Source organism: Carassius gibelio, chromosome B18 (assembly GCF_023724105.1).
Source record: "Carassius gibelio isolate Cgi1373 ecotype wild population from Czech Republic chromosome B18, carGib1.2-hapl.c, whole genome shotgun sequence".
Classification (NCBI taxonomy): domain Eukaryota; kingdom Metazoa; phylum Chordata; class Actinopteri; order Cypriniformes; family Cyprinidae; genus Carassius; species Carassius gibelio.
In genome coordinates, this window is record NC_068413.1 from 19604497 (window position 1) to 19617245 (window position 12749).

Below are 12749 nucleotides of genomic sequence, written 5' to 3' on the forward strand. Positions count from 1 at the left end.
GGCTGTGGTAGGTCTCTCTGACCTTTGAAATCTGACTTTAAATGTGTGTATTATGAGAATTTAACATAGATTCCACCTTCATTTTAATTGCACTCTGCAGGTTATTGAAGTCTGCATGGTTCTGTTGCTCAATCCTGGTTTATCACACTGTGTCATGGAGTGTGAGTGGGTCACACACTGAAGACTGGATCAATAAGCAGGTTCCACCTCTTCCCGCACACTGTCCTTGTTCGACCAGGTGGGCTAATGAGTTACTTATGCCACTCTGCACCTTCAATCCCCCACAGCCCTGCTCCCCTCCTCCACAGTGACCCACCTTGACCTCCGAGCCTTCACCCGGGTGAATCATCTGTTTAGATCCTCGTTCCCTCTCTTGCTTTCTAGCTCTCTGTTTCTTTCACCCACTCATCTGAGATCGGCAGGCCTACGCTGACCACCTCGCCAATATTCGGTTAGAAAACACAGTCAGGTCATTCAGGATTGAACTCAACTCTTAAGCGACCTGCAATTCACAATAAATCTGTGAGTCAAACTGATTTCCGTATAATTCAGTATAATTAGATTCAAATCAGTTCAATTAAATATATAATTTTGGTTAAGAGAAACAAAATTTAAATCAGTTATCATAGATTATTTGACATTAATGTTTAAATGTAATCATTTAGCAGATGCTTTTATCCAAAGAGACTTAGAAACGAAGACAACAATAGAAACAATCAAACCAACAAGAGAGCGAGAGTAGTCTAGTCAGTCTAGCACAGAACACAATAGCAAGTTTTTTATTTTAACGAATTAGAAAATTTAAGTTATAAACAATGTTCAATTCAGTTCCCTTTTTTGACAATGAACAGTTGTATTTTTACTAACTAATGTTAACAGAGATCAAAACATTGGGTTTTTAAGCTACAAGTCTTTATAAACTTTTTAAGTTTCATAATAATAATGAGTTTATCTGCGAATGTATCAGTTTTTACTTTTATGTAATTAAATTCAAATTCAATAAAGCAATTATTTGTTAGACGATAAAAAGCTATGATTAATTAAATCATACAAATTCATCATTTAAGTAAATAAATAATTGACACTAATAAATAATAAAAAAATAATAAACACTGAACTATTTTATTGGTTTACCTGCAAGTCGTGTGACCATTAATCAGCACCAGAGAACAATGAGCATGTGAAAGTGTTTATTAATTATTATTATTATATTAAATTAATATCTCAGAAAATGTTAGGTCAAAGGGGTTTGGCTGGCAAAAAAAGTTTATGAATCTCTGGTATAGTGAGTGACTTATAATAGCTGTCTTCAGCTTTTCAATTAGTTCATTTCATTATAATTCAGTTCAGTATACTAAGCATCCAGAGCTAATGGTTCATCAAAGCCTAAAAAAGGCTTGTGATTTGTTTGAAGCAGCAGATCATTCAGTATATCTGTGGTTGGAGTGATGCTGATGTTTGACCGTGAGAACTGTTCTGTAGGCCGGGATACATCTGTACTGGAAACAGGTGAGGTCTGTCAGAGGCGGGTGTGTACAGGCTGTGTCTTTTCCACGCTATGTGACTATGACAATGGCTCCGAGCCTCAGGATTACAAACCGCATCCTGGTCAGAGATGATGCAGGTGGCCGATACACCAACCTGACGTGCAGGTTATTTCACAGAGAGCTTCAGAACAAAACCACCGCCTTGTTACTTTCACCACATGTATCAAAAGATGAGTAAAACGATGCTGACTCAGAAAATGAACAGTTCAGTTATATTATATGATTATTATCATATCAAATAAACCATTAATAAAAGTTATATTATGAACTATGAGAAGGTTTCTATGGCTAGTGTATCTAAAACAGTATTTAGGTCACGTAAAAGCTTTGATTACCATCCAGACAGTGTGTTTTACTATAGTAAACCATGTCAGATGGGGAGTAAACTTTATTACACATATCCCCATCATTCTTTCTTCCACTGCTGTGTTTATTACTCCTTCCTTTTGTACTGTTGCTCATTTACCAGGAATTGTGCTTCAGGTATTGTTTCTCTATCTGCGTATGATCCAAAGGTTTGGCCCTTTGCCACAGTTTATGACTGCAGGTGTGTCCTGGTTACTTCCGTGTTTGGGTGGTCATAGCTGTATAGGTTTCTCTCTTTTCCCTGATCCTGGCAGAAATATATATATATATTTATATATATATATATTTATAAATGACCAAAGACAAACAGGCAAAGGTGAAGAGTTTTCCCGAAGTGCACACGTTTGACAATACATGCCTCCAATCGCTCTCAGTCAACATTTACACCAGCTCATGTGTGTGTGTGTGTGTGTGTGTGCTTTTCGCATTCATTTCACCCGACCACACATATCCCAGTCTCTATTGTGGATGAATGAGAGCATACAGGTGACATTTATCAGAGATACAGTGCCAGAGAGCAAATACTGGCCTGTTTTCATTCTCTCTCCACACGAGCTGTTTGAAGGAGATTCTAGTGGCTGGGTGGAGGGGGACTTATTTGCCAATAAAGTGTTTTTAAAGTCTCCTTTCATCTGGCAGGAAATTGCATATGTTTCGTGGGATTATGAGAGGCAGGTTTACAACACAGGTTTCATTTTAGAACAGGTAAAAGCAAATGGGCAGGTGGGAAATGACTAACCTGGGTTTATGATGTGTACAGGTGAGCGAGAGCTGAGGATAAAGGAGGACGCAGGCATTGTGACGTATACTGTGTTAAAAGAACAGCGCGTGGGATAAACAGTCATGACATGGTTAAAGGGAATTTAAATATCACAACTACTCACATTTTCATCAGAACAATTTAAAAAATGTTCAAATTTGTGTTTAAAATGCAGACATCAGACATAGCTTTTGTGGTGATGTTCTTTATCTTCAGTAAATCCGCCTCTGTGAGGCGACTGCTTGCATGCTAATGAAGAAACCTGTTGTAATGTACACACACTATTCGCTCTGATACAAACAGACGTGAGATGGTTACCTTACAACAACCTACATCCCTGTACAAGAGAGCCAATTATAAGACAGAGAATGATCATTTTAAAAACTATTATATGATAGAAAATAATATTTATATAATCGTATGTATTTCTGTGAAAAAAAAAGAAGATTTTTTTTTTTTATTCTCAATTCCTGGGACAAATTGCACAGGAACTAAATATAGAATTGCACAGGAATATATGTGGAGGATATGGGGTCATAAAAATTTATGTCGTTGGTGGTTGGTCATTATTGTGATCCAATACATGATTCATTTTCATTTTACAGGAAATCATTTGACAACATATTTTAGACAAAATACATCATTGTTTTGTTAAACATATATGCTTATTCTCTTTTAGGGAGCTAAGGAACAGGCTCTGAAATAAAAACGCTACAGAAAAAGAAAAGGTACATCTCAGCTTGTTAAAAATATATTTTAATAACTTAAATATAATTACTAAATAATTATTAAAAATAATTTAAGAATTCTAGGTTCATACAGTTCAGAAAAGATTATTTTTGAATGTTCTAAGAATTTTTAAAATGGTTTAAAAGCATGTTTTCGTGGTTATGTGAACGTTAAGAGATAATTTTAAGGGAACTTTCATTTTATCATTTTGCAGACATTATAGAAACGTAACTTTGAACGTTTTCTAGACAAGTTTAGCTTAAAAATATATATATATAAATAAATAAAAAACCTTACACGTATGTCCAAACTACAAGGTTTCTGATCAAAATGTTCTGTGAACAATGTAGCGTATAAATAACATTTTTGTGCGAACGTTCTATTAATGTAACATCATGAAGAACGTTCTCCAATAGCTTTTCTGAGCGCGTTCTCTGTGAGCTGGAGGCTTACTTGTTAAACTCATCCGTTAATGTCAGTGCAGTAACGTGAGGGGTTTATTTTTTTAAGGAGAGACACCTGACTGTATCCTGGACAGGCGACCGGTTCCTGACGCTCCCATAACCGCCGCGCAGCCCGAGGGCGGGTTCACCGTCTGAGCGCGCCAAAAGGCCAAAACAGAGACAGAAGGAAACTTTTCTCGCTGGCATATTTGTCCAGTTTATGAATTATGCTAATTCTGTGCAGCCTGTAATATGTGCCTTCCTCCAAGGATATATTATTTAAAATTGGTGACTTAAAATATTGATGAAAATGTATTTACCAGGCCAGCCTTACAGTTAATTCTGTCGTGAGTCTTTCAGATTGAGGGCTAACAAAAACAATATTATTGAGCTAAATGAGGTTTCTTCTGGAGTGCCCTACATAGCCTACATGTGGCACCATGGGTAGTTTTGTCTGTCACTATTATTATGATGAAGTATAATTTAAAGGAGCTGCCTCCACAAATTATCTTGAATAAATAATTAAACATTTGCCCTTACCTCACCGCATTATTTTGGCTTCATAAACTATATTCAGAGTTGTCACCATCACGCTGCGTGTGCAATGTCTTCAAATGAAACGTAGTCCCATATCGCCCTCTGCTGGAGAAATACACACATGACACTGAATACTCCACCTCGATGAGCAGGCTTTATTTTTTTATGGTCGAGAAGGCAAAAGTGTTTCTTTAAACATAAATGAATATGATTAATTTACTTAAAACATTAATAATTTTAAATACAATATAGTCTTTTCAATTATTTTACATAGGCTACTTTTGCTGCTAACGTGACAAACAAATACACAAAACAAAGACATTTAATTGACAAAAAATGTGTTAAATGCATAGCCTAACTGAAGTTGTTGTGGGAGCTTTCTCAAGTTTCAGAAAAACAATTATATTTTGGTGCGAAGCATGGATTTTCACTGTTAGACAATGTTAGATAAAAAAAAATAGATGCACAGCCCTAGTTTAGATTTAGTTGGTGTTGCTTTAATGTAGGTCTTCTTACTGTAAAATGTACTAAATAAAACCATGTGCTATATAAATCAATCAATAAATAAATAAAACAGCAGACCTAATCATGAATAAAAAATTATCTGAGAATGATGCGTGAAGTAACAATTAACCGATGTCCTATTGTTTCTGGTTCATTAGAAATGAAATGAGCCATAATAAAACAGTTTTCTTCAACATAACCTTGATCAAACTGAAGTGAAGTTTTACTGCCTACGTCACCATCACGGCTTTCACCCATAGGTTACTTAAAAGTGGTCACGTGACTCTTTCGAGCCCGATACAGTAGTGCACTCGCTAGGAGCTCGAGAGGACAAGTGTACTGCAAACATTGTTTACACGGATTTCAGCTCGTTATTGTTAACAGAGAGCGCTTGTCTTCGTCCGTGAACAGAGCTCTCACTGACGGCTGATTGACTGCTGTGTGTCAGACGGGATGGTTTGCTTTGAGAGCTGGTAGATCACAGGTATGTCCTTCATTTCCTTTCTTAACACTTTCTTAAACTTTTCAAAGGCTGTGTGTGTTGACAAAGGTTGTGTGTGTGTGTTCGTGTTCAGTGTGCAGCAACGACAGATGTGTTCTTTACTTTATGTACACTACATTTACGGAAGCAAAAGTAGACCATGGCTGTGTGTCAAACACTAGTAAGCTGCCTATCTAGACGGCATTGTGGGGTATCATCTTTATAGGTTTTATCTCGGTAAACAACAGCTCACTAGGGTTAGAGATACAGTTTATCCGTAAGGATATATTATATGCAAGTATTCAATGTTGCAGTGCATTTTGTATTTTTTTTTTTTTATCAAACCTGTTTTACTGCTTACTTTTTTGTAGGACAAAGTATCCTTTTAATGTTCCACAGATACTATGGATTTTTTTTTATATGATAGAAGTATCTTCAGGACTTCTTCATGCACATGATTAGACTCATGCGAATAGGACTCATTTTGCACAAGAAACCATGTTCTCATCAACCCACAGTTACTGCATGGAAACAATTAAAAGAGTCTCTGAAAGAGTTAAACATAGGGTCTTTTGAATAAGTGTATTTTTTTAAAGCAACTTGTTAACAATTCAAAGTTTCAGACTTTGTTTCTTCTTCTTTATTAACCCTGTTAATCCTGACTTGTAAATAATGTAATATATATTAAATATAAAAGATAATCTTTAAGAAAAAGTTTATATATATATATGTATATATATATATATATATATATCATATTTGTTAAATTAGGATTTTATGTCTCGTATAGTGTGATATAGTAAGAATATAGAGCTCAGTTTAGTGTAGTTGTTATTTATATGGTCAGAAAGTCAGATTAAATTCTGATAACATATAATATAAATCATTGAAATTTTTACATAAAATGGAAATGCATATCATTGTCACTCTTTATCTCCTAATAATGTGCCTTATTAAAATGATTGCTTAGTTTTATGATGAACTATCTGTAGTTTTTATTGTGGAGGCAAAATATAATGAAATGCAAAACATTGATGATTGAGAGATGGACAAATAAACATTCCTCAAAAAAAAAAAAAAAAAAACTTGGAAAAACAAATAAACCTGTTACTTTAGTCCAATAATTGTTCATCTTGAAATATTACTAGCAATTTAAAATCTGTTTATACCGAGCTGAGGGTGGATGTTTTTAGAAATATAAATAATTTTACTTGCTGAAAAGTGTGAACTATGTAGCAGAGGACAGAAGGCAGAAGTAGATTGTGTGCAACAAGTTTTTCAGCAAAAGTTTTCATCATGCTTGTAACTTAAGGGCCTTTTAAAGTCAAAGGTTTGTGGGGTTACCCATTATAGTGGACTATGAAAATCGATTAGACACAATTAATAATTTCACACGTTGATTTGTACACTATGAGTGTGTTAGATGAAACTGCCTTTCCTCCTCCAGTCAGCAAGATTACGCAAAATATTACAGGAACCGCAGAACTAGATCATGTTACTCTCAGGAAGCTCAATCATGTGACCCTGTGCTCATGACACTCATAACCTACACAGCATCAACATTTCTTCTTTTTCCTTTTGTCTTCAGAAACACTTCCACTTTTAAATCAGATGCATGGGAAAGCAATGAGCCGTGTCTATAGAAATGACTTGCAGACAGTTGACATGCTTACATGAACACAGATTCCCCTAATCTTTCATTTTTCAGGATTTGTATTTCCTCCTGGTGTGCTGGTGAACCCTGACACAATGAAGTCAGATATACCATATCAAAAGGTGTGTTATACACGATTAGTGATTTCTTCAGTTTAGAGTTGATTGTAATTATTCTACGCTCTACAAGAAGAACATTTAAGAGTTATCTGGTGGTTTTAATTTTTAAAAGTATGTGTTAACTTAAGACGCTGTGTTTAAATAACCACAAACCTTTTATTTTTGTGTCTTGATCAAGATGGTTGATGTGGAGCTAAGCAGAGGAGAAACTCATCTTGGCTCACAAAAGGTATTACATCAGTCTATCCTGATTTAGGCCTCATGACTTGTACAATGTGGAAAAAATAGCCAAAGATTATACTTTTAGGTATTGCTGTTATTACTTTATTGGTGTTTAATTGTAGGTGAGAGCAAATGTGAAAGTAATCTACATGTAAAAATAAGAAATAAGCATGCATAATTAACCCTAATGACAATTTCCTTTTTTATTTTTTTCTCTTGAAGTCAAATGTTGTTGATTTTTCAAACATGTACAGTTTAAACAACAAATTAAGCTTAATTGGACGAGTGTAAGTGGTTATAAAAAAAGGTCACACATTGACTGTTCGTAGTTGAAATTTATCAAGTATTTTGTTCATAAAATGTATGCATCAGCCACAATGTTGAACAAACACACTGAATCAAATCTATGATACATTAGCATATTTTCTTTGATTTAACTTATATGAATTATACAAAAAAATGTATAGATTTGTATAAAATTTGCTTATAAAAATGATGGTGAAATATATCAGTTTACACTTTAAAAATATATCATAAATAAGATCTAAATGATCTAAAATCCCAAAAGATTTAGCTACATAATTGTATTGTTAGTACTATAAGGTAATACGTTTTATTGGATTTTATTAAAAAAGTTACTGAAATTAATAGCCAATGTGTGACTCCCATTAGTAAATCTTAGGACACTTAAATATTTATTATCAGCTGATGTATGTCCAGTACTGATACTGATAAATCAAAAGAAATCTCTAATATCAACCAGTAACAGATTTGGTACTAACTACTGTTAGTTACACGTTACATCATCTTTCACTCTATAGTCTTTTCCTTCTGACGTAATAAGATAATTTAAGTTCAAATCATTTAACATGTCTAATTATTTTTTATTAAAAGGATAGTTCCGGTGATTCTGATTGGTTGAGCCATGTTCATTTGTCTGTTGCTCGGCAAACACTTTGTTACAACCACAAGTAATTCTGAGAAAATATATGGTGGAAAATTACTGTTTTTATTTATATCATTTATTTTTCTCCGTTTTATTTTGCGAAACCATATACGTATATGGAATAACCATTTTATAAAAGCAATAAGCCATGTGAAGTCATGGATTACATAGAATTTATAACAGCTTTATATTTATTTATAATCGCTTCGCATCATGCCTAATAACGCTAATCTCGGTGTTTAGCATTACAGGTGCCTGATCATCCTCACCTGTTTAACCACAATACTGCTGATCCTCCTGTCACTCCAAACCCTGCTTGTTCCCATGGCAACATCCTCCTCCTCCTCCTCCTCATCTGGAGAGCAGGAGCATCTTCTAATCAGAGAAACCTGTACTGATCCCTGCAGGTAGACGCCCACCTAGGGAACTTTATTTGGGTCACTTCTCTTTCTCACACTTTTCTTTGTGTTTTGGAGTGTTTTAGTGGTCTAGATGAGGTTAACCACAGCACACAGTTTCACATCTGCATGAAGTCTGCATTTATAGCTCTGTTGCCCACATGTGTCCCTTACAGGATTGTTCTAGTGGAGAGTATTCCTGAGGGACTGGTGTTTAACTCCTCGACCACTCATCAGTCCATTTATGAAGCCTGGCTCAACCTTATATCTGGTGCTCAGACCAGTCTGGACATCGCCTCCTTCTACTGGACTCTCACCAATAACGACACACAGACACACGAGGCCACAGCCAATCAGGTTTGGATGTGACGTTTACTCACTTCTCAGTGAATAATAGGCTAATAGTGTTAGTGACGTCTTACCCAAGTGATCTGTCTATTTTAGGGTGAGCAGATTCTGGAGGAGCTAGGGCAGCTCTCGGGGAGAGTCTCTGTCCGAATTGCAATCGATAAACCATCAGAGAAAAAACCTATGGATGACATCAAGTTCCTGACTGATTCTGGTTAGTCAGCTTGACAGCTTAATAATAACGATGTATACACGTAACAACATTGAATAACGCCTTACTTCCTGCAGGAGCTGACGTGCGGATGGTGAATATGCGAGAGCTGACGACAGGTGTGCTGCACACTAAATTCTGGATCGTGGATAAGAAGCACATCTACATAGGAAGCGCCAATATGGACTGGAGGTCACTAACACAGGTCAGTTGTATTTTTTTAGGATTATGGCCTATAACCTTTAAATGCCATATGGTTTGATATCAGTGTTTGGGAATTTTTGCTTCCTTACGTACTCTCATATAGTAGAATTCATGTAGACTACAATTCAAAAGTGTATGTTTTTTAAAGAAATTACTGACTTTTGATCCATTTAAGGCGTCCTTGCTGAATAAAAGCTTTCAAAATATTTATAATGGAATGTAATTTCAAATAAATGCTGTAAAAAAAATAATAATTATTCATCACAAATCCTGAAAAAAATTAAGCAGTACAAAAGTGTTTGTGGTAATAAAAGTTTCTTGAGCAGCACATTAGAATGATTTCTGAAGGATCATGTGACACTGAAGACTGGAGCAAAGTGAAAGTGAAAGTGACATGTGGCCAAGTGTGGTAACCCATACTCAGGATTTGTGCTTTTTGCATTAAATGATGAATAAATTACATTTTAAAATATGTTGTAATAATATTTCATAAATGCAGAAAAGAAAAACATGAAAAAGAAATAGCACCAACCAATACTCCATATATCTCAGTAGTATTGTGAATGTTGTATTTGTCTGACGTGTTGATTCTGCTCAGGTGAAGGAGTTGGGTGCCGTTGTGTATGACTGCAGCTGTCTTGCTGAGGATCTTGGCAAGATCTTCGAGGCTTATTGGTACCTGAATCAGACCACGACCGTTCCTGCACACTGGCCCAAAAATTACTCCACAGTGTACAATAAGGACACACCCATGCAGCTGTCACTCAATGGGACCGATGCCAGCGTCTATCTATCAGTAAGAGAGATTCGGCGGACACTGAATAACCTGAGCTCAGTCATGAAAGACAAAACTGAATGTAATCCGTGCGTTTCTATCAGTGCCTGTGGACGTTTTGTGGCTTTTGTTGTTCCTTGTTCATGTGGTGTTTGCTGAGCTGATTGGCGTTTCGTTTGGCATCATTGAGGAAGTTTCTCTCTCACAGAGCTCTCCTCCTTCACTGTGCGCCGAGGGCCGGACTCCAGACCTGCAGTCTATCCTCAGCGTCATCGCTGATGCCCAGCAGTTCGTCTACATCGCTGTGATGGACTATCTGCCCACTATGGAGTACTCCAGCCACAAAAGGTCTGCGGTATATTCCCTGCCTTGTCCTTCATGCATTCACTACCAAGCAGCCTAAAGACATCTGTCTTCATTATGAAATCTGCTTATCGTAGGCATTTTGAACCATTTCTTTTAATAAGCATATCATGAAGCTCAAAGGTCCCTTTCCATTGCCAAAAAGGTTTCTTGCATCTAAAAATAATATTTTTAGCAAACACATATACACTGCAACACAGTTTTTACTGCTATTGATATACTGTTATAGGTAATGTTGTTAATATTTTTAATTTCATTTCATTTGAAGTTTATTTCTAGTATAGTATTTTTTGTGTATGTGTATGTGTAGTTTTTATTAAGTAACATTTTTATTTTAATACTTCAACTTTAACTATTGGTTACACTTTATTTTAAGATGTCCTTGTTACAGTGTAATTAAACATTTAAGTACTGAGTAATATTAATTAACATGTATTTACTAAAGGTTTTGGTTTAGGGTTAATGGATGTGATTATGAATATTTTTGTGCTAATACTATAGTAATTACACGTAATGTGCAACGAGGACACATTAAAATAAAGTGTTGCAATGTTCTTTTTCGGTTGTTATTCTAGTACTTGAATTTAAACTAAAAGAAAATGAAAACTTTGGCTTTGCCAACTAGCTGAAATAAATGTTTTGTTTAATTTTATTTCAGTTAATGTTTATTTTAATTGATGAAAAAAAAAATGGTTTAATTTTAGCTGTAGTTAATGAAAATAACCCTCCTGTTTAGCCACCAGTCAAGTCACCTTTATTTATATAGCGCTTTAAACAAAAAAGACCAACTGAACAAGATTAATTAGGAAAACAGTGTGTCAATGCAAAAGGACAGTTTTGCGTGGCAGTTCATCATCTCTGTCCAGTTTAAATAATATCTCTGCAATCATTTGCAGTCAAGTCAGTGATATCACTGTAGATGAAGTGACCCCAACTAAGCGAGCCAGAGGCGACAGCGGCAAGGAACCGAAACTCCATCGGTGACAGAATGGAGAAAAAAACCTTGGGAGAAACCAGGCTCAGTTGGGGGGCCAGTTCTCCTCTGACCAGACAGAACCAGTAGTTCAATTCCAGGCTGCAGCAAAGTCAGATTGTGCAGAAGAATCATCTGTTTCCTGTGGTCTTGTCCTGGTGGTCATCTGAGACAAGGTCTTTACAGGGGATCTGTATCTGGGGCTCTAGTTGTCCTGGTCTCCGCTGTCTTTCAGGGATGTAGAGGTCCTTTCTAGGTGCTGATCCACCATCTGATCTGGATACGTACTGGATCCGGGTGACTGCAGTGACCCTCTGATAAAGGACCAAACAGATCACTTAGAAGTTCACAGGAGCAAAGAATTCTGTCTACATTGAGCTGTCTGAACATTGCAGATTTTGAACCTTTAAAGTTGAACTCTGTAATTGCTTTCCCTGATTCCCGGCAGGTACTGGGCAGATATCGACACCCAGCTGCGGAGCGCGGCTTATGAGCGTAATGTTCGTGTGCGTCTGCTGATCAGTTGTTGGGAAAATACCAACCCCATCATGTTCCCTTTCCTCCGTTCACTAGCATCCTTACAGGACAAGAGCACACTGGATATTCAAGTGGTGAGTGCCACCAGAGGAACTCTTTAAGTGTTTGACAGGCTGTGTGATATATTACCTCAGAGACCATGATAAGGTTGCCTTGCTTTAATGCACATTGCATACAAAGAGGTTTGGGGATGATACGATTTTTCACATGTTTTTGAAAGAAGCCACCAAGTCTGCATTTATTTGATTAAAAAAATACAGTACAATTGTAAAATGTTGTAAAAACAGCATTTATTTGTTTTAACTAATCAATTTAATATGTCCTTGCTAAAAAAAAGCTTAATATATCTGCAATAAATTAAAACGAACCATTTTTTCTTTCACAGAGAATTTTTACTGTGCCTGCCAACCCTCGACAGAAACACATTCCCTACGCCAGAGTCAACCACAACAAGTACATGGTCACAGATAAAGTTGCTTACATAGGTACTACTTTTACATTTTGTTCTTCTTATTGCATTTCTAAAACATCTGAACTAGTGCTGTGATTAATCACATCCAAAATAAAAGTTTTTGTTTACATAATATATGTATGTGTACTGTGTATATTTGTTATGTGTATATAAATACACA

At 36.0% G+C, this 12749-nt stretch overlaps 1 protein-coding gene and 1 long non-coding RNA gene across 2 annotated transcripts; both read left to right on the forward strand.

The window, feature by feature from the left end:
* Positions 1-409: 409 nt before the first annotated feature.
* Positions 410-1824, forward strand: LOC127977928 (uncharacterized). The gene is made up of 2 exons (XR_008158381.1): positions 410-522; positions 1418-1824. It is a non-coding gene; the product is annotated as an uncharacterized LOC127977928 (long non-coding RNA).
* Positions 1825-5168: 3344 nt separating this feature from the next.
* LOC127977106 (5'-3' exonuclease PLD3-like) lies at positions 5169-12664 on the forward strand. Its single transcript, XM_052581786.1, has 11 exons — positions 5169-5370; positions 7076-7143; positions 7319-7369; positions 8552-8715; positions 8883-9063; positions 9151-9268; positions 9343-9470; positions 10068-10265; positions 10453-10592; positions 12029-12191; positions 12503-12664. Exons 2-11 carry the CDS (start codon positions 7117-7119, stop codon positions 12662-12664), a joined length of 1332 nt encoding a protein of 443 aa, XP_052437746.1. The 5' UTR covers positions 5169-5370; positions 7076-7116.
* The last annotated feature ends 85 nt before the right edge of the window (positions 12665-12749 follow it).

What these genes read in the sequence shown, in the direction of transcription:
- LOC127977106 (XM_052581786.1), top strand. Translation starts at nt 7,117, where the DNA reads ATGAAGTCAGATATACCATATCAAAAG. An exon ending in CTCATCTTGGCTCACAAAAG is followed by an intron (nt 7,370 to 8,551) that starts GTATTACATCAG and finishes CTCGGTGTTTAG; the next exon opens with CATTACAGGTGCCTGATCAT. An exon ending in ACCTGTACTGATCCCTGCAG is followed by an intron (nt 8,716 to 8,882) that starts GTAGACGCCCAC and finishes TGTCCCTTACAG; the next exon opens with GATTGTTCTAGTGGAGAGTA.